This window comes from Megascapheus bottae, chromosome 3, assembly GCF_031878675.1.
Source record: "Megascapheus bottae isolate mThoBot1 chromosome 3, mThoBot2.hap1, whole genome shotgun sequence".
Lineage (NCBI taxonomy): Eukaryota > Metazoa > Chordata > Mammalia > Rodentia > Geomyidae > Megascapheus > Megascapheus bottae.
Window position 1 is genome coordinate 82,962,372 of NC_143511.1, and position 22,337 is coordinate 82,984,708.

Here is a 22,337-nt window from a genome sequence, read left to right on the forward strand (position 1 = left end):
CGGAGGCCGAAGCCGGAACTCCGCCTGCGTCACTTCCGGACCCTGAGTGGCGCCTGCGTAGTGACGTCGGAGCCGGACGCGCTTCTCCCCGGAAACTTTCTTACGCGTTAGTCCCCTCTTCGCTAAACACGGGGTTCAGGCCGAGAGAAAGCCCCAGTCGTTCAGGAGAACGAAACCTGCTGGGACCCGTAATGACTGGTCTCGAGGAATGCTGGGATTTGTAGTTTTCAGCTACGTCTGACTACTCTTCTTTTTTTATTTTGGTTTTTATTTCACTTTTTCCTCCCCCCCCCCTCCAGATTCATTTCGGGGGACCGGGCGACGCATTTCCGAGAGAAAACGGCGACTTGGGAAACTGAACGTTCCCTGGTTTCTTATTCCGACCTTGTGAAGCACTCTCTCAACATCTTCAGTTAAAAAATTGGGTAAGCCTGGCTGTAGCAACCTTACCTATATGAAGTACTTCCCCAAGGCTTTGTGAAGGTCTTGCCTGGGCCTGTGGCACCGACCTGTTTGGCCTTCAGAACTCAGGCCAGGAAAGAAGGAGAGAAAATATGAAGGCCTTTTTTTTGTGTGCTAAATGCTATACAAATATTGCTTTTCCCTTCATTGTATCCTTATTGATGATAATTGATAGGATTGGAAAGCTTAGACTCATTAAGTGAGTTGCCCCAAAATCCCACAAGAAAACTGACAAGTGGAGCCAATATTGGAAAATAGGTTACAAACTTAAGGATAGTTTCATTTGAGTTCCCCAAGGTCGAGGAGCTTTTTGTTGTAAAAACCAAGTGCTACACAGTACCTGATACCTGGTACCAGTGGCTCATGGCTATAAGCTTAGCAACTCGGAAGGCTGAGATCTGAGGGTAATGGTTTGAAGCTAACCTTAAGCAGAGGTAGCTCCATTAGATAGATACTTATCTCCAGTTGATCACCACAAAAACAGAAAGTGGAGCTGTGGCTCAAGTGATAGAGCACTATCTTTCAATGAAAAAGCTAAGGGACCTACAGTGCTCAGTGCCTGAACTTAAGTCTCAGGTACCATTGTAGGCACCTTGTATATTCAGTGAACACAATACACAACCTTCTCTATACTCAATCTGTAATTTATATTCTAGTAGAAGATAGAAGATAAATAATAAATGACTTATGGAATATTAGGAAGTGATACTTGCTAAGGAAAAAAGCTCAGCAGAGTAAAAAAAGAGAGGATAAGGGCTGGGAGTTTGGCCTAGTGGTTAAAGTGCTTGCCCAGCATGCACAAAGATCCTGGTTCGATTCCTTGGTACCACATACATAGAAAAAGCCGGAAGTGGTGCTGAGGCTCAAGTGGTAGAGCTCTAGCCTTGAGAAAGTCCAAGGACAGTGCTCAGGCCCTGAGCTCAAGCCCAGGACTGGCAAAAAAAAAAAAAAAAGAGGATAAGGCATTAAGAATCACCAAGGACTTAATACTCTTACTCTGAAGTGTATTTTTTTTTTTTTTGCCAGTCCTGGGCTTGAGCTCAGGGTCTGAGCACTGATCTTGGACTTTCCCAAAGCTAGAGCCCTACCCCTTGAGCCTCAGCATCTCTTCCAGCTTTTTTTTTTCTATGTATGTGGTGGTACCTAGGAGTTGAACCCGGGTCTTCGTGCATGCTAGGCAAGTACTCTACCACTAGGCCAAACTCCCAGCCCCTGAAGTGTATTTTTGTAACAATGGGCTAATTTTTTTTTTTTTTTGGTCAGTTGTAAGATTAGAAATCTGGGCCTGGGTATTATCCTTGAGCTCTTTTTTTTTTTTTTTTTTTTTGCCAGCCCTGGGCTTGAGCTCAAGCGTGAGCACTGTCCTTGGACTTTCTCAAGGCTAGAACTCTACCACCTGAGCCTCAGCACCACTTCCGGCTTTTTCTATATATGTGGTACCAAGGAATCAAACCTGGGTCTTCGTGCATGCTGGGCAAGCACTTTAACCACTAGGCCAAACTCCCAGCCCTATCCCTGAGCTCTTTAGCTCAAAGCTACTGCCCTACCCCTTGGCCTGGGTATTGTCACTGAATTCTCCAACTCAAGGCTACCCGTAATACCCCTTGAGCCACAGCACCACTTCTGGCTTTCTGGTGATTAATTGAAGATAAGAGTATCCCAAAGGACTTTTTAGTGCCCAGGCTGGCTTTGAACTGTGATCCTCAGATCTCAGCCTCCTGAGTAGCTAGGATTACAGGCATGAGTCACTGTGCCCGACTTAAAATTTGTTTTTAATGGTATCAAATAACAAACCCTTGATCTTCCCCAGGCTAGACAAGCACTCTACCACTAATTTATACTCCTAATCTCATTGGATTACAATGAACCAGACATGGTGGTATATGTATGGTACATACATAATCTCAGCACTGGGAACTGAGGCAATGGTATAGTAAGTTCAAGGCCAGCCTGCAGTACATAATGAAACTATCCTAAAATAAAGCTAAAACCAAGAAAAGAAAAAAGAAAACTTTAGTGGGATCTCTGGGTAAGGTTCTGTGTAACATTCTTGCAACTATTCTGTGAGTATTAAAGTATTTCAGAGTAAAACTTACAAAAAGGGACCAGGAGCATGCCTAGTGGTAGAGTGCTTGCCTAGCACCATGAAGCCTTGGGTTTGATTCCTGGATACCACATGCACAAAAAAAGCTGGAAAATTGGGCCGGGAGTTTGGCCTAGTGGTTAAAGTGCTTGCCTAGCATGCATGAAGACCCAGGTTCGATTCCTCGGTACCACATACATAGAAAAAAGCCAGAAGTGGTGCTGAGGCTCAAGTGGTAGAGCTCTAGCCTTGAGAAAGTCCAAGAACAGTGCTCAGGCCCTGAGCTCAAGCCCAGGACTGGCAAAAAAAAAAAAAAAAGCCGGAAATGGTGCTATGTCTCAAGTGGTAGAGTTCCAGCCTTGAGAAAGCCCAAGGACAGGAGCCAGGAGTATGGTCTAGTGATAGAGTGCTTCCTTAGCATGCACAAAGTCCTGGGTTCAATTCCTCAGTACCACATACATAGAAAAAAGCCAGAAGTGCTGCTGTGGCTGAAGTGGTAGAGCTCTAGCCTTGAGAAAACCCAAGGACAGTACTAGACCCTGAGTTCAAGCCCAGAACTGGCAAAAAAAAAAAAAGCCCAAGAATAGTGCCCAGGTCCTGAGTTCAAGTCCCAGAATGAGCAAAAAAAAAAATTGTGAAAAGTGTTTCCAAGTAAAATACATGGACTTTTCTGCTGGGGTTAGCTTTGAACTGAGACTCTCAGAGGCCTCCTAAGTAACTACTATTTCAGGCATGGGCCACTGGTACCCAGTTCCGTTATTCTTTTACATAAAGGTGGTTGTATCTTTGCTTAGTTTGTACAAGTCTCTGGGTTCAATCTTAGCATTTAAGAAAAAATTCCTGGGGACTGGGAATGTGAATTAGTGGTAGAATGCTTGCCTAGTATTCATAAAGTCCTGGATTCGATTCCTCAGCACCACATAACCAGAAAAAGGCAGATGTTGCACTGTGACACCAGTGGTAGAATGCTTGCCTTAAACAAAAGAAGCTCAGGGGAAGTGGCACTGTGGCTCAAAAGGTAGGGTGGTAGCCTGGAGCTAAAGAGCTTAGGGACAACACCCAGACCCACTGTTCAAGTCCCACATTGACAAAAATTTAAAAACAAATAAAATATTTTAGCCAGACATGGTGGCTCATGCCTGTAATACCAGCTACTCTTGGAGGCTGAGATTTGAGAATCACAGTTCAAAGCCAGCTCTGGCACTAACGTCCATGAGACTCTTTTTTTTTTTTTTTTTTTGCCAGTCCTGGGCTTGAGCTCAGGGCCTGAGCACTGTTTTGGACTTTCTCAAGGTTAGAGCTCTACCACTTAAGCCTCAGCACCACTTCCGGCTTTTTTCTATGTATGTGGTATCGAGGAATCGAACCCGGGTCTTCATGCATGCAAGGCAAGAACTTTAACCACTGGGCCAAACTCCCAGCCCCCCATGAGACTCTTATCTCCAATTAACCACAAGAAAACTAGAAGTGGCTTAAAGGGTCGGGCAGAAGCCTTGAGCTGAAGAGCTCAGTGACCAACCGGGCCCAGAGTTCAAGTCCCATGACTGACAAGAAAAAAAAAAAAAAAAAGAAGCAGTAGCAGCTCAGGGACAGTGCCCAGGCCCTGAGTTCAAACCAAGACAAAATTCCCTTTATTTGGCCTTTTACATATATTAGCATATCCTCTTACCTGCTCACTTTGCACATCAAGTATTACTATACCCAGAAATCATGGTTTGGAGAGGGTGATGAACTTGTCAGATGTCATTGTTCATGGTTAGTACTGGGCCTAAATTTGAACCCAGGTCTTCCTGATCTCTTCCCACTAAGCTGTCATAACTGTTGATGTTAGCCCAGCTCTTTCCTCCAGTTCCTTGGAACACAATGATTATTTAAAAGTGTGTGGTTCTTTGAATGAGAAATAGGTGAGCCATCTCTGTTTTAGGAGTCTCAGGGCACCTATGGTTAGGAAATAAGTCAGAGATAATGCAGGTGAACGTGCCCCAAGTGGTGTAGTACTGTCATGGGCAGTAAAAGGGTACTGAACACTTTATATACATTATATCCTGTGCCCCAACTTGCACACACAATGATGATACATCTTGCAAATCAGTCTTACAGAAGGAGTATCCTGAAACCCAGAGAAAAGTTACCTTCCTCAAGAACAGAAACTTTCATCAGTAAACATTTTATTTATTGCACTCTTTGCAATCATGCCTAGTTTTGTTATCTTTTTTTGTTTCCTCTCTTTTGTCAGACTGTAAGCCCAGGAGGCCAAGGGTATGTTTGGAGCCTGGCCTAGCCACAGTGGCAGTTGTTGAGATGAGTCAGCTGTTTAGACACCAAAACCTGCACTGGCCTCAAGATTGCACACGCTGGATCGCTCTCATTCCCTGCCCCTTCAGAAGCCATTTCTAACAACCACAGTCACTGTGAGCCCCTGTAGGATACACCAGCTGCCCAAGGAACTTGAGTCACCCAGTGGATGATCAACCCCAGACATTTCTCTTGTAAGTCCTAAGTGGCTGGGCCTATTCTCTTCAGAGGCAGGGTGTCCCAGGTACAGCCAACAAGCCAGGGCCAGGCCAACACCTGGCAACCAAAAGCTGTGTTCTGTAGGTGCCAATACTAGGTGGGCCGCTTGGGACAGGGCCAAGGCAGTCTCAGCAGAAGCCCAGCAATTGGCCCCACTATGCTTCAAGCCCTAGGGAAGAGGCCAATACTAAACCCCGCCCCTTTCTGGCAAACCCTCCTCCCATGATTGACCTAAGCCACTGCAAGTACCTGCCTGATTGTGGGGGAGGGTCACCTTCACACTTTAGAGGAGTGCATCAGAGCCAAATGGAAAGGGCACATCCATAGTCCCACCCACAGCCACATTGACTGAAAACAACCAGCCGCTCAGAGATAGGAAGCAGGGAAGACACATCAATGGGATTGGCTGCAATAAGTCTACCTCTGTGATTCCACCCCACTAAGTACCTGCAAACTGTGGTCTGTGACCTAGACCACAGATGGGATTTATCCTTTTGTTGTTGGTACTGGAGTTTGACTGAGGGCCTTGCACTTACTAGGCAAGATGCTTGGCCATTTGAGCCATGCTCTCAGCCTTCAATTTCTCCTTTTCTTCATTAATTCATCCTTCACTTGTTTCTGCTCTGTGCAGGTCCATTTTTAGGTTATCAAAATGAATTAGAAGGCTCAGCCCTCCAGAAAGTTAGTCTGTAGAATGTAAAGAATATTGAGGCCTGGAGTTTGGCCTAATGGTGGAGTGCTTGCTTAGCATGCACGAAGACCCAGGTTTGATTCCTTGATACCACATACATAGAAAAACCCAAAAAGGGTGCTGTGGCTCAAGTGGTAGAGCTCTAGCCTTGAGAAAGTCCAAGGACAATGCTCAAGCCCAGGGCTGGCAAAAAAAAAAAAAAAAAAAAGTAGATTTGAAGCTGGGGAAAGTGGCTCTTGCCTGGAATCCTAGCTACTCAGGAGGCTGAGATCGGAGGATCTCCGTTTAAAGCCAGCCGGGCACTAAAGTTTGAGAGATTCTTATCTCCAATTAACCACTAGAAAATTGGAAGTGGTGCAGTGGCTCCAGGGGTAAGGCAATAGCCTTGAGCTGAAGAGCTCAGGGACAAGGCCCAGGCTCTGAGGTATGATGGTAAGCCTTGAGCTTAAGAGATCAGGGACAGCACCCAGGCCCAGAGTTAAAGCCCTATGACTAACAAAAAAAAAAAAAAAAAAAAAAAAAGAATAGATTTGAAGTTTAAAGGACATCATCATTGCATTCAAAATGGTTCCTGAAGTGATAGTAACTTAATAGATACTTAGTCAGGATCCTGAGGTAGAAGAAAGTCATTTAGGGGAATGAAATGGGAAAACAGAAGAAGCAGGAAAGGTTTCTTTGAGAAAGAGACATTTGAACTGAGATTTGGAGATTGACTAAGAGTTTGCAAGTTTAAATGAAAAGAAGGGACTTTCCAGGTAGGCGAAGCCATGCAGATTGTGGGTTATGAAATGGTCTGCTTTAAAGAAACTACAAAAAGGGCTGGATGCAGAGGCTCACACCTATAATCCTACCTATTCAGGAGGCTGAGATCTGAGGATTGTGGTTCATGAGACCCTTATCTCCAATTAACCACTTCTGGTGTGCCTGTGGCTCAAGGGGTAGGGTGGTAGCCTTGAGCTGAAGAGCTCAGGAACAGTGCCCAGGCCCAGAGTTCAAGTCCCACAACCCACAAATAAAAAGGGTGGGGGTGACTAGTATTGTAAGAGATTTTAAGGTGGAATCCCAGAACAAGTGGCTGGACTTCTGTGCCATGCTGAGGCAAAGATTTACCTTAGAGTTCAGTACCTCTCAGCTTCTTAGAATGTTTTGTTCTTTCATAAGCATCTGTAGCCTCCGAGATTTTGATATATGCTTTCCCCATGAAAATCACAGGCAGACAAAGTTAGCCAAAAAAATTAATGCTGTTGAATTACATTAATGGCTGAAGATAGTCTCAACTCAGAGGTAGAGAACCTCACCTACCATGCACAAGGTCCTGAGTTCACATTCCACTCATCTGTCTCCTCCAAAAAGCAAGCAAACAAAAAAGTACTTAGAAGGCAGAGACAGAAGGGTCCTGAGTTTGAGATCAGCCTAGGCAAAATTAGTAAGATCCTATTTCAAAAACAAAAATTCAACTAAAAGGACTGGTCAATGTGGCACAAATGACAAATTGCTTACCTATAATACTCAAAGTCTTGATTCAATCCCAGTACTAAAGGGAGGAAAAAGATTATATATGAAATGGTTTATTATACTTATTCAGATGAGCTAGGCCTTAGGAATAGCTGTATTCATTAGGAAAACCCAGGGTCCTTTGCATGCTGGTGCATCAACATTCTAATATTAGAAAAAGTATAAAAGAGCAGGTAGCCTGATTTGTGCTGTGTTTCAGGCAGAAGATAATCACAAATGTCTAACAAGTGCCTTTCTTTCATATACATAGGACATCATGATGCAGCTGCCAGTCTTGGAGCCTGGAGACAAGCCCAGGAAAGCAATATGGTCTGTAAGAAGGATACACACACATACTCACACAAGATTTTCTTTCATTTCAAAGTAGTTTACTAACATATTTGACCATCAATAAGAAAGGATAGCAATGAAACTGTCTGCAATTTCTGGTAATTAAACTCAAACTTTTGAGAATGTCTTCAGAGAAAAAATAGGGGGCAATAATTACCACAGAGCAGATGTTAATTTTATTAAAATCCCTTTACCGAGAAGAGTGAAGCACTGGTCATCTGTTGTCCTGAGCTCCAATTCTCTGTTCTCTTGAGCTGCCACTCATTCTTAAGATTTTGGGGAATTGAATTGGGATTAAACTGGCTTCAATGTTTCTTAGCTATTTGTTCAACCAACCCTTCATTTAACTAATATTTGTCTGACAGGAGCTGCTACTTTGTAGACATTAGAGATGCAGAGGTAAAGAGTATCAGTGAAGGGTCTTTGGGCCAAACAGGTGATGGTACTAAACTGTTGCAGAGCGGTGCAGTGTTCCCCCAGGTGTCTCCAATCTGGCATTCCTTTGTTGAACATTTCTAGATGTCAGTTTCCCTATTATCAAATGTAAACCTTACTAGACCCATATTTCCCAACAGATTACTCTGAAGTAGATTTAATCATAGTAGCTCGCTCATCTAATCCCAGCTACATAGGAGGAAATGGAGAGGATTGCAGTTCCAAGCTATTCCAAGGAAAAAAAAATTAGCACGATACTATCTGAGCCTCAAAGTATGGTGGGGTGATCCAAGCTTTGTGGATGGTCATTGGTAGATGGATCATGGTCTAAGGCTGGCAGAGCACAGACCCTATCTGAAAAACCAGCAAAAAGGAATGAGGAATGGGTCAAGTGATAGAGTGGCCCTCCTAGCAAGTGTAAGGTCTTGAAAACCAACCATAGTACCACAAAAAATAAAACTATTACTATGAGATGGAAGTGACAAAACCAAAAAAATCAAAGACTAAGCAAATGGAAGGTTTTGTTACTGATCAGGAAAGTATTAGTTTGTTGGATCCAATCTGGAGCTTCTGTGTTATAAGGGATGGAAAGAACACACAACTGCATTGATTCTCTTCTCAGGCCTCCTGAATATATCCTCCCTTTGGCAGGTACACTTTGCTTCCCTCTGGAGACAGCCCTAGCCCCCGAGTTGGCCATAGCTGCTCATATTTACCCCCAGCTGGTGATGCTAAGAAAGGGAAGGTCTTCATTGTTGGGGGAGCAAATCCAAACCAAAGCTTCTCAGATGTACATATGCTGGATCTAGGTAAGATCAACAGTTATGGAACACAGCTGGCTTTAGGTTACCAACTGTTAACAGAGCATTCCTAAGAATACCAGACAGCTCAGACCAGAAAGCAGGCTCGCTCTTTCTTTCTTTGTTTTTCTTCCTTTCTTCCTTTCTTTCTTTTTTTCTTTCTTTCTCTTTTTCTTTCTTTCCTTCTTCCTTCCTTTCTTTCTTTCCTTCTTTCCTTTCTTCTTTCTTTTTTAAAAGGGGTGGGAGTGCATCCTAGTGATAGAATGCTTACCTAGCATACATGAAGCCCTGGGCTCAATTCCTCAGTACCTTGTACACAGAAAAAAAAAAAAAAAAAGCTGGAAGTAGTGCTGTGGCTCAAATGGTAGTGTACTAAGCCTTGGGAAAGCTCAAAGACAGTGCACTGAGTTCAAGTCTTAGAACTGGCAAAGGAAAAAAAAAGAAGACGACTCCAGACTTAGTGGCTCACCCCTGTAATCCTAGCTACTCAGGAGGCTGAGGTCTGAGGATCTTGGTTCAAAGCCAGCCCAGGCACTAAAAAGTCTGTGAGACTCTTATCTCCAATTAACCACCAGAAAACAGGAAGTGGCTCAGTAGCTCAAGGGATAGGGTGGTAGCCTTGAGATGAAGAGCTCAGGGACAGTGCCCACACCCCGAGTTCAAGTCCCACAACCTACATAAAAAACAAAGAAGAAGAACAAAATCACAGGCCAACTACAGTGGATCAGCCCTGTAATCCCAGCTACTTTGGAGGCAAGACAAAGAGGATCAGAGTTCTAGGCCCCGGTCTCAACCAATAGGATGGCTACGTGGCACATACCCATGGTCCAACAGTAGGCCATAGGTAGGAGGATTGAAGTTTGAGGCCAGATCTGGGCAAAAACATGAAACACTGGACAGTGGGTATTATCATAAATACAAATCTAATTCCATCACTCTATCATTTAAGCCACTCCTAATCACATTTCTTCTTTCTTCCCAACCCACCATTGCTGTACTGAATATACTTGAAGTCCTTGGACACGTCTTGAATTCTGTCCTTCAATGCATGGCACACATTATTTCCTCTGCTCCGAAAGTGCTTTTCCTTCCTTATCACAGGGCTGCAAATCTAAGATCAAAAGTCCCCTTCTACCTGAGAAGCCTTTTCTTGATACCTCTTGACTCCTTTAGGCACTGGCTCCTCTGATATCCATAGTGCCAAATATTCTCCCTCCTCCTTACAACCTTTGGTATACTTTGTTCTAGTTTTTTCTGTCGGGCATAGGACTTGAACTCTGGGCCTGGGCACTGTCCCTCAGCTCTTCAGCTCAAGGCTGCCACGCTACACCTGGAGCCACAGCTCCACTTCCCCTTCTCTAGTGATTAATTGGAAATAAGAGTCTCACAATCTTTAGTGCCCGTGCTGGCTTTGAACCGAGATCTCAGTCTCCTGAATAACTAGAATTACAGGCCTGAGCCACCATTCCCAGGTAGAACAAGTATTCTATGAGTATTTGAATGACAAGTGACTACTGAGTATGGAAGGAGGGAAGTTGAAAACTGATGAATCATATACATGTTTAGGTAGGTCCATATAACATTACTATTGTTTCCGTCTTATTTATACACCAAGTAATGCAGGTGTCTTCATACAAAAACTGAAATGGTTTGACTTCTTAGGATAATTTTGGGAAGTCTGACATCAGTAGGTCTGTCTCTCTACATAGCAACAATGATGTGGAGCTAGGGTACTATTGGTGAGAGTTATTTTTCTTTACTTTTTTTTTTTTTTTTTTTTTTTTGGTTAATCATGGGGCTTGAACTCGGCTTGCCCCACAGCTTTTTTTTTTTTTTTTTTTTTTTGCTTAAGGATAGTGCTCTATCACTTTTTTTTTTCGGTCTTGGGGCTTGTACTCAGGGCCTGAGCACTGTCCTTGGGCTTTCTTTTTTTTTTTTTTTTTTGCCAGTCCTGGGCTTGGGCTCAGGGCCTGAGCACTGTCCTTAGACTTTCTCAAGGCTAGAGCTCTACCACTTGAGCCTCAGCACCACTTCCGGCTTTTTTCTATGTATGTGGTACCGAGGAATCGAACCCGGGTCTTCATGCATGCTAGGCAAGCACTTTAACCACTAGGCCAAACTCCCGGCCCATGTTCTTGGGCTTTCTTAAGGCTAGAGCTCTACCACTTGAACCACAGCACCGCTTCTGGCTTTTTCTATGTATGTGGTACCGAGGAATTGAGGACTTAAACCCAGGTCTTCATGCATGCCAGGCAAGCACTCTCCCACTAGACCAAATTCCTGGCCTGGCTCTATCACTTTGATCCACAGCGCCACTTCCAATTTTCTGGTGATTAATTGGAGATGAGTCTCAAAAGCCAGATGCTATTGGCTCACACCTGTAATCCTAGATTTTTCCAGAGGCTGATATCTGAAGATCCTGGTTCTAAGCAGGCAAAGTCTGACAATTTTTTTTCAGGTAGGATAGTCTCTGAAACGTTTTTTCCCCCCAAGTCCTGGGGCTTGAACTCAGACCCTGCGCACTGTGTCTGAGCTTCTTTTGCTCAAAGCTAGTACTTACCACTTGAGCCACAGTGTCCCTTCTGACTTTATCTCTTTATGTAGTACTGGGAATTGAACCCAGAATATCATGTATGCGAGGCAAGCACTCTACCATTAAGCCACATTCCCAGCCCAAATAGTGTTTATATGTTTGTTTATTTTGCCAGTCCTGACACTTGAACTCAGGGCCTAGGCACTTTCCCTCAGCTTCTTTTGCTCAACAATAGCACTCAAGCGGCACTTGAGCCAGCACCACTTCCAGCTTTTTCTGTTTATGTGATACTGAAAAATTGATCTGATTCTCCAGTGAACTCCAGTTAACTTTATCTCCAGTAAACTACTGAAAGAAAGCCAGAAGGTGCACTGTGGCTCAAGTGATAAAGTGTTAGCTTTGAGCACAAGAGGCTCAGGGCACTACCTAGGCCCTTAGTTTAAGCTACAGGATTGGCAAAAAAAAAAAAAAAGAAAAGAAAAAAAATGTACTGTATACATAAATGTGCATGTTAAATTGTAACTCCTTTATACAATTGTAACTACTCTCTTACTTTTGTAGGCACAAAAATAAATTTAAAAAGGAAAAGAGAAATACTGCCTAGCCTCAGAAGAAAGTAGAAACAGGGCCAGGAGTTTGGCCTAGTAGTAGAGTGCTTTCCTAGCATACACAAAGACCTGGGTTCAATTCCTCAGTACCACATACATAGAAAAAAAGCCAGAAGCGGATTAAGTGGTAGAGCTCTAGCCTTGAGAAAACCCAAGGACACTGCTCAGACCCTCAGCCAAAAGAAGAGAGTATAAACAGTCAATTTAATGTCCCATTTTGGGTGAGGTGGCTACTTCTGACTCTAATAACTAAGGCTAAAAAGTAATGGTATACAAACATGTCAGCTGGGCTCTGCCAGGTGAGCTTAGAGAATGGGGACAGCTTCCCTAGAAGTAGTTTTGTGGACTGGATAGACAGTCCCAAAGTGTCCACTGTGGAACTTTAGGGAGCTTGACAACATTTCTTTCAAGGGGCTGATGGTTGTTTGGCTTTTGGCCTTGTTCTTACTCCTTTCCCTAAATTTGTTAATCAAGATAATCAGTTGGTAGCTCTCATTATAATGACTAGTTGAAATGTTTTCTAGAAACACACCACTGGGATTTAGCCACGTGGGAAGGCCTGTTGCCCCGATATGAGCATGCCAGCTTCATTCCCTCCTGCACACCTGACAGCATCTGGATCTTTGGAGGTGCTGATCAGTCAGGAAATCGAAATTGTCTCCAAGTCCTGAATCCTGGTAAGGAGCCAGCAATTATTTGATTTTCTTCATTCATATACTCAGTTCTAATTCTATTTAGGTGAAATGATTTATTTTATTTTGCTAACTTCATAGAAATGGGAATCTATCCACTGGTTAAATGACAAAGCTGGAAGGAACAGCTTTGCCTATGGGGGAAGCTCAGGCCTATGCGAGAAGTGGTTTCCCCACCGTCTTCTCTTATTTTGTCACCAGGCACTGGTGGCTCACACCTGGAATCGTAGTTTTTTAGGATGCTGAGTTATGAAGACCACAATTGGAAGATAGCCCAGGCAGTAAAGTCTATGAGAGACTGTGTGTGTGTGTGAGTGTATGTATGTATGTATGTACGTATGTATGTATGGGTCATGGGGCTTGAACTCCGCCTAGGCACTGTACCTGAGTTCTTCATCTCAAGGTTGCCACCCTACCCTTGAGCCTGGGCATTGTACCTGAGCTCTTCAGCTCAAGGCTACCGACCTACCTTTGAGCCAAGTCCCACTTTCCATTTTGTAGAGGTTAAATGGAGGTCCTTTTGTGCCGGGGCTGGCTTTGAACCTTGATCCTCAGATCTCAGCCTCTTCAGTAGCTAGGCTTATAGGTGTGAGCCACCGATCCTGGCTGTGAGGCTCTTATCTCCATTTAGCCACCGAAATGTCAGAACTGAAGCTATGGCTCAAGTGGTAGACTGCTAATCTGGAGCAAAAGACGCAGGGACAATGCCAAGGTTGAGTTTAAGTCCCAGGACTGGCACCAAAAAAACCCTCAAACTTAACAAGAAAACAGAAGTCTTCTGTCTTTCATTGGTATCATTTGGCTATAAAAGTAAGTTTTGTTTTCATATGTTTATATATACAGTGTGTCATGATCAGTCACTCCTGTTATTTCTTCTTTTCTCTGTTCCCTTTTTTTTTTTTTTTGCCAGTCCTGGGCCTTGAACTCGGCCTGAGCACTGCCCTTGGCTTTCTCAAGGCTAGCACTCTACCACTCGAGCCATAGCACCATTTCTGTTTTTTTCTATGTATATGTGGTACCGAATAATTGAACCCTGGTCTTTGTGTATGCTAGGCAAGCACTCTACTACTAGGCCAAACTCCCAGCCCTGCTTTTTTTTTTTTTTGGTCAGTTGTGGATCTTGAACTCTGGGCCTGGGCACTGTCTCTAAGCCTTCAGCTTAAGGCTACTGCCTACCCCTTGAGCCACAGCCCCACTACTAGTTTTCTACCTGTTAATTGGAGATAAGAGTCTCACGTTCTTTAGTTCTTTCGTGCCTGGGCTGACTTTGAACAGTCAATGGCATGAGCCATTATGCCCAGCTTCAGACATAATTTCTATGTCTCAAATTACACTTATATTAAGTAAAACTAACAAATATTGAGTATTAAAAACAGATTTGGTGGCTCATGCCTGTAATTCTAGCTACTCAGAAGGCTAAGAGTTCAAGTCTCACAACCAACCAAAAAAATAAGAAAGAAATTATTTCTGAAGTCAGAGTCCTGCTATGTATCCCAAGCTGACCATGTCCTTTTGATTCACAAAGATGGTATCTGATTAAATAAAATACTATGAAATTTTGGAAAGCTTCTGTCAAAGAAACTGATATTTTATTTATTTATTTATTTAGTTAGTTAGTTGATCGTGGGACTTGAATTCTGGGCCTGTGCATTGTCCCTGGGCTCTTCAGCTCAAGGATACCACCTTAACCCTGCAGCCAGAGCCCCCTTTCCAGTTTTCTAGTGATTAATTGGAGATAAGAGTCTGGTGGGCTTTCATGTCCAGCCTGGCTTTGAACTTTGATCCTCAGATTTCAGCCTCCTCAGTAGCTAGGATTACAGGCATGAGCCACCGCACCCAGCAGAAACTGATATTTTAAAAATCTTTTTTTTTTTTAATTTTAAAAATCTTTATTAGCAGCCAAGCGTGTGGTCTAGTAGTAGAGTGCTTGCCTAGCATCCCTTAATCCCTGGGTTTAAATAGGGAAAGCATTGCCAGGCACTGGTGGTTCTTGCCTCTAATCCTACCTGCTGAGGAAGCTGAGATCTGAAGATCAAGGTTCAAAGGCTGCCTGCACAGAAAAAGCAGTGAAACTAGTCTCCAAATTAAACACGGAAAACTGGAAGTGGCACTGTAGCTCGAGTGGTAGACTGCTAGCCTTGAGCACAGAGAGCCTCAGAGCCAGGCCCTGAGTTCAAGCCCCAGACACAGCAAAATTAAAAGATAAAAAAATAAAAAGAGGGCCGGGAGTTTGGCCTAGTGGTAGAGTGCTTGCCTAGCATGCACGAAGACCCAGGTTTGATTCCTCGGTACCACATACATAGAAAAAAGCCAGAAGTGGTGCTGAGGCTCAAGCGGTAGAGCTCTAGCCTTGAGAAAGTCCAAGGACAGTGCTCAGGCCCTGGCTCAAGCCCAGGACTGGCAAAAAATAATAAATAAAAGAAAAAGAAAAAAAGAAAAAGAATTAAGGGTAGGAAGGTGATCATGTCATGCTCCACCAGGAGACAGGCTCAGATCTTGGTGTAGTGGCACTCTGGGGACTGTGGAAGATCAAGAGTTCAAGGCCTGCCTGGGATATACACTAAACCTTATCTAAAATTAAATAAATAAATAAAGCCAGAGGCCTCTCAGCCCAGGTATTTCACATGCCTGTCTTCTCTCTGGACCAGAAACCAGGGCATGGACCACACCAGAAGTGACCAACTCCCCACCATGTCCAAGAACATTCCACACATCAACGGCAGCTATTGGAAACCAGCTGTATGTCTTTGGGGGCGGTGAAAGGGGCGCCCAGCCTGTGCAGGATATGAAACTACATGTATTTGACGCAAGTATGAATGGAAGAGCACTTGGGTTGCCACTTAACTGATCAGGGCCTCCTCTGCCCTCAGTTTCCCTGATGTATGGAGGCAAACATTAGAAGATGAAATTGGAGGATTGCCAGGCATAGTGGCTCACACCTGTAATCTTAACTACTCAGGAGACTGAGATCTGAGTATCTAGGTTCAAAGCCATCCCAGGCACAAAAGGACCTGAGACTCTTATCTCCATTTAACCTCTAGAAAATGGGAAGTGGGCTTGGCTTAAGGGGAGGGTGGGAGCCTTGAAGAGTTCAGGGACAGTGCCGAGTTCAGGCCCCATCTCCATGACCAACAAAAAACAAAAAGAGACAGAGAGAGAGAGAGACAGAGACAGAGACAGACAGAGAGACAGACAGAGAGAGAAACTGGAGGGATGTCTCATTTCTTTTTAATTTCTGTTTAATTTTTTTAATTTACTTTTATTGTCAAGGTGATATATAGAGGGGTTACAGGTAAGGTAGTGAGTACATTTCTTGTCAAACATTGTTATGCTTTGCCTAGTTTTTCTCCCACTTTCTCACTCATTTCTAGGCCTCTTCTGTAAAGAAAGGTAATGTAATCTCATTCAAACAATATTTGCATTGGAAAAGTCATAAATGATCCATTTAACAACTTTGAACAGCTGTGCACTAGCTCACACCTGTAATCCTAGCTACTCAGGAGGCTGAGAATCCAGGATTGCAGTTTGAAGCTGTCCCAGGCATGACAGATCTTGAGTTCCTTATCTTCAAAAAAATGCTTGAAGTAGAGCCATAGCTTAAGTAATAGAGCACTAGCTTTGAACCAAAGAATCTGAAGAACATAGACTAGCATAAGAAAAAAAAATACCTTTGCACGAACCAGGTGTTGATGGCTCATACCTGTCATCCTAGCCACACACACACACACACACACACACACACACACAGGATGGAACACGTCTGCCCTGTTAATGGATTACATATGGAATACTTTCTTTGTAGTTATCTTTTATGTACATTATTTACTCGGCATTCTACCCTGAGAGATATGTATTATCATGTCTTCTCTTTATCCCCCGCCTCCTTTTTTTCATTTTGGGGCTTCTAGTCAGGGCCTGGGCATTGTCCCTGAGCTCTTTTGCTCAAGGCTAGGACTCTACTACTTTGAGCCACAACTCTACTTCCAATTTTTCTAGTGATTAATTGGAAGTAGAAGTGTCATGGAGTCAGGTACTAGTGGCTCACATCTGTAATCCTAGCTACTCAAGAACCCCCCCCCAAAAAATAAAATGGATTCCCAGTGCCCAAGTGAAAATGGTGGCATGGGTAGTGTGTCCTCCTGCCCTGAAACTGTCCAGGCTGTATATAAAAGGATAGAGGAAGATCTTCTTGGCTGACTTTAATCCATTTCCTGTTTGAAGCATCTCTGTTGCTGGGAGGTGATACTGTTCTTGTTCTTGCTTTGTAGCTTTGCCACTTGATGTCAATGAATTCGCTTTTGCAGATACTCTGAGCTGGTCCCAGCCAGAGACACTTGGAAATCCTCCATCTCCTCGGCATGGTCATGTGATGGTGGCAGCAGGGACACAGCTTTTTATCCATGGAGGCTTGGCAGGGGACAAATTCTTTGATGATCTTCATTGCATTGATATAAGTAAGTAAGGTGGAGGGCACAGGGACTTAAGTGTTTAAATTTTGGTTTTAAATGTGCTTTAAAAGAGCACAGCTTTTTTGTTGTGTACTTGACTAGCTGACAAATTCCTCAATAGATTCTGTCCAATGTGATATGACTGATAATAGGTAATAATAACAGTGAATGCAATCATTTCCTGGTACCTCATATATTTAGGCCTTTCATCATCTCTTACCCTGCTGTGTCCCTGTTCTTTCATTAATTACTTTTCATTAATTGATTCCCTTACTGGAGTTCTTTCAGCAATAATGACTACTGCCATGCAGACAGGGCCATCTCCAGGTTATAGATCTGGAGGTAGATGAGCAGAATTGCATCCTGATCAGGCTAATGGTTGAAAACCCTGGGAAGAGGAAAAGTATATGAAGGGCTGAGGAGTCCTGCAGAGTCTGGACTCTTTCTGGGTCATTCTCACAGGTTGGGAGCTTTACTAGGACAGGGGCTTCCTCTCATTTGCCAGGATATTTCAAGCATAGTATCTGCCATGTAGTGAGTGGGCACATACCTGTTCATAAATGCATAACTTCTGCATTGCTTCAGACTACAAGAAGTGCAGAAGCATGGAATGCCTATGCAGAATATTTGGGAATTTTACCAAGCTCTGTGTCCTCTGAATTTAAGGGTCACTGATAGGGATTTCTATATAGATCAGTATTTTGGCCAAACTAATTGTCTGCTTCTGCCTTGAAATGCTAGTCATTGTCCTATCCTTTACAGATGGAGATTGTATTCTCCAAAGCATTTATAGTAGCTTAGTAGCTAGTCAAATGGTGTGTGAGTGTGTGTTGCTGTGTTCACTTAACCCTCTTTAGTGCTGAGATCACAGATGTGAAACTTCAAATGAATTTATTTTCTGGTTTAGGTTCTTTTTTTTTTTTTTTTTGGTGCCAGTCCTAGAGAGTGAACTCACCAGGGTTCTGTCCCCGAGCTGCTTTTTCTCAAAGTTAGTATTCTACCTTTTAAGCTACAGCTCTCCTCTTGCCTTTTCGTTAGCTAATGAGAGATAATAGTCTCATATACTTTCCTGCCTGGGCTGGCTTTGAACCAAAATCTTCCAATCTCAGCCATCTGAGTAGACAGGATTATATAATGAGCCTTTGATCACAGCATAGATGGTTGTTGTTGTATTTTTTTTGTGGGGGAGGGGTGCTGGGGCTTAAATTCAGAGTCTGAGTACTGTCCCTGAACTTTTTTGTGTGTTGAAGTTGAGTATTCTGCCACTTGGAATACTAGCTTTTTGGTAGTCAATTGGAGATGGTCTCACTTTCCTGCCCAGGCTGCCTTTAAACCTTGACCCTCACATCTCAGCCTCCTAACTAGCTAGGCTTACAGGCATGAGCTATCAACACCTGATACAAATGAGGTTTTCATTCTTATTTTTTACTTCTTACTTGTCCTGCCTACCCTAATTGTCCTATAAATGTAAAATGTAGTTTTACCTTATTTCAGTACCTGTGTGAAAAAATATGAACATGGGAGTAGATGCTAATACAGCAAGTTGCAGTAAAGAGAACATGTTTTGCTGTTGTTGTTTTTCCTTTTCTTTTTAAAGTAGTTCTGGGGATTGAACTCAAGGTGTCATATTTGCTAGGCTGGTACCCTTCTACTTGAGCCACACCCCTAAAACAGAGGCTTTGATGCTCTAAGTATATGTCTAGTTAACTGGTGGTCTAACGTAAGCCTCTTTCTTTTCTTCTCCTGTATGCCCATCTGTAAGAAGAGGGCTAGACAGATGAAGTAGCAATTCATAAAGCTGTCATGACTATGGAATAAGATTTGTTAATTTTTGAGCAAGATTTGAAAGTTTACCCAGCCCTTTCAAAATTGCTTTTTAATTATATTAAGAGCTGGACATTGCCTGTAATTCTAGCTCCTCAGGAGGCTGAGATCTGAGGATTACTGTTTGAAGCCAGCTCAGGCAGGAAAGTCTACAAGACTCTTTTCTCCAGTTTACCACCAAAAAGCCAGAAATGGAGCTGTGGCTCAAGTGGTAGAGTGCTAGTCTTGAGCACAGACTCTCAGGGACAGTGCTCAAACCCTAAGTTCAAGGCACAGGACCAACACTTAACACCCTGTCCCCCCCCCCCCCTCTATACAGACAGCCAGAATTGAAATTAAAACATACAAGTAGTGGGGCCGGGAGTTTGGCCTAGTGGTAGAGTGCTTATCTACTATGCAGGAAGACCCAGGTTGAATTCCTCGATACCACATACATAGAAAAAAGCCAGAAATGGTGCCATGGCTCAAGTGGCAGAGCTCTACCCTTGAGAAAGCCCAAGGACAGTGCTCAGGCCCTGAGTTCAAGGCCCAGGACTGGGGGGAAAAAAAAGACCATACAAGTAGTGTACATCCATGCATACACTCACATATAGAACATTGCCTACTTTCTGGACAGTTAACTGACTCATTAAAAGGTTGTGTCACACTTCTCAGTATGCTCCTTCAGAATCCCCTAAGATTCTTTTTTGTGTATATGTCAGTGTATGCACATACACAGTGGTCCTGGAGCTTTACCTTGCTTACATTTTTCTCTAAGGCTAGCACTTCCAGCTTTTTGGTGATTAATTGAAAGTAGGAATTTCCTGAGCTTTCATGCATACGTTAGATTCGAACTATGATCCTCAGAGCTCAGCCTCCTGAATAGCTAGGATTACCACTGGCACTGAACTCCCTGTGATTCTTGCTGTAACTGTAGACCACTGAGCCCTTTCCCCCCTCCCTATGGATTGCACTTGGCTCTATTACCTCTAAGCATTCTCAGGGTTGACTCCAGTGATAGGTTTGCAAACAGCACTACAGTTAGAAAACACATTGTAAACACGTCCTGTATTGAATCTCTTTGTCTGGCAGGTGACATGAAGTGGCAGCAGCTTAGTCCCACAGGGGCTGCTCCGGCAGGCTGTGCTGCCCACTCAGCTGTGGCTGTGGGAAAACACGTGTATGTCTTTGGAGGAATGACTCCCACTGGTGCACTGGACACCATGTACCAGTATCACACAGGTGAGCACCTGTCATCTAGTCTTTTATCAAATAGAAACATTTTGAAAAAAATAACACTATTCTTTTCTTTCTAAATTTAGGAACTGTCTTTTTTTTTTTTTTTTCTTTTGCCAGTCTTGTAGCTTCAACTTAGGGCCCAGGCACTGTCCCTGATTTTTTTTTTTTCCTCAAGGCTAGTACTCTACCACTTGAGCTACAGCCCCATTTCCAGCTTTTTCTATTTATGTGGTACTGAGGAATGGAACTCAGGGTTTTATGCATGCTAGACAAACACTCTACCACTAAGCCACATTCCCAGCCCAACTTTAAGTCTTTAGGAAACTAAGTCTTTAGAAAAAAAAAAAAAAAAAAATATATATATATATATATATTCACATATATGTGTAGAAAACTAGGGCCAGGTGCTAGTGGCTCATGCCTGTAGTCCTACTCCCTCAGAAAGTTGAGATCAGAAGATCACAGTTCGAAGCCAGTCAAGACAGAAAAGTCCATGAGACTTTTATCTCCAACCAACCATTAGAAAACTGGAATTGGGACTGGGCACCAGTGGCTCACACCTGTAATCCTACCTATTCAGGAGGCTGAGATCTGAGGATTATGGTTCAAAGCCAGCCTGGGCAAGAAAGTATGTGAGACTTATCTCCAGTTACCCACCAGAAAACTGGAAGTGATGCTGTAGCTCAAGTGGTAGAGTGCTACCCTTGAACTGAAGAGCTCAGAGATAGTGCTCAGGCCCAGAGTTCAAGCCCCACCACTAACCAAAAATAAAAACAAAACTGGTAAAAAGAAAAAAAACTAACCTTGTAGAGAACAATGCTTTTAAAGTGACACTGTCACTTTTTTCTCCTTTTTAATGTTTATTTTATGTCAACTCATATGGTAAATCAGGCCTTGTTTCTTTTCCCCTAACATAGAAAAACAGCACTGGACCTTGCTTAAATTTGATACTTTCCTACCCGCTGGTCGACTGGATCATTCCATGTGCATCATTCCATGGCCAGTGACATCTACCTCTGAAAAAGAAAACTCAAATTCTGTTACTCTGGAATCTGATGATGAAAAAGGGGATTCCACTGACAAAGGAGTGCACAAAGATGGTGACTCAAAAGAGAATCAGGCTGACACACTGCTATGTTCTGTATTTGGTGGAATGAATACAGAAGGGGAAATTTATGACGATTGTATTGTGACTGTAGTTGACTAATAAAATCCACAACTTTTATTATTCCTGTTGTGTTTTGTTTTTTTTCTTTTTGCCAGTCTTAGAGCTTCATCTCCAGGCCTGGACACTGTCCCTAAGCATCTTTTGCTCAAGGTTAGCACTCTACCACTTGAGCCACAGTGCCACTTCTGGCTTTTTTCTGTGTATGTGGTACCGGTGAATCTAACCCAGGGCTTCATGCATGTTGCCAAGCACTCTACCACTATGCCACATTCTCGGCCCCACTCCTATTATTTCATAAAAGTGAAATTTCCACTGTTCTGTACCTCAACAATATTTTCAGTACTCTATATCTAACTTTAAATAGTATTTTTAAATAAATCAAGCCTGGAGCAGTGGCTCACGCCTCCAATCTTAGCTATCTAGGAGGCTGAAATCTGAGGATCTTGGTTCAAAGCCAGCTGGGGCACTAAGGTCTATGAGACTCTCATTTCCAATTAACCACTATAAAACCAGAAGTGGCACTGTGGCTCAAGGTGGTAGCCTTGAGCTGAAGAGCTCAAGGACAGTGCCTAGGCCCAGAGTTCAAGCCCCACAACTGACACACACACACAAAAAAGAAAAATGTCTATAGCCTGTGGGTGAGGAGAATTATACTGGCAATGTCAGACACACAGACTATTGACAATAACTAGTGAAATATTTTGTATTTATAAGGTTATTCTTTTTTTTTTTGCCAGTCCTGGGCTTGAACTCAGGGCCTGAGCACTGTCCTTGGATTTTCTCAAGGCTAGAGCTCTACCACTTGAGCCTCAGCACCACTTCCGGCTTTTTTCTATATGTGGTACTGAGGAATCGAACCCGGGTCTTCATGCATGCTAGGCAAGCACTAACCACTAGGCCAAACTCCCGGCCTATAAGGTTATTCTTAACAGAGGCACATTGTCGATAGTTTTCGGTCTAGCTTTTGATGACAGGAATGAAGAAATCTTGCTAACCTCCATTATATTTCAGACCCG

The 22,337-nt window shown here is 43.2% G+C and overlaps 1 protein-coding gene across 3 annotated transcripts; it reads left to right on the forward strand.

Annotated features, from left to right (window-relative positions):
- The first annotated feature begins 86 nt into the window (after positions 1-86).
- Positions 87-21,383, forward strand: Rabepk (Rab9 effector protein with kelch motifs). Of its 3 annotated transcripts, none has more exons than XM_090330630.1 (9): positions 87-425; positions 4,782-5,034; positions 7,516-7,574; positions 8,682-8,839; positions 12,496-12,648; positions 15,312-15,473; positions 16,932-17,117; positions 20,007-20,156; positions 21,071-21,383. In XM_090330630.1, the coding sequence occupies exons 3-9, from the start codon at positions 7,522-7,524 to the stop codon at positions 21,358-21,360; spliced, it is 1,152 nt and encodes a 383-aa protein (XP_090186756.1). In that variant the 5' UTR covers positions 87-425; positions 4,782-5,034; positions 7,516-7,521; the 3' UTR covers positions 21,361-21,383. The 3 variants fall into 3 exon arrangements, with proteins under 3 accessions (XP_090186756.1, XP_090186758.1, XP_090186757.1); XM_090330632.1 differs by having other exon boundaries at positions 16,968-17,117; XM_090330631.1 differs by lacking the exon at positions 4,782-5,034.
- Positions 21,384-22,337: the final 954 nt, after the last annotated feature.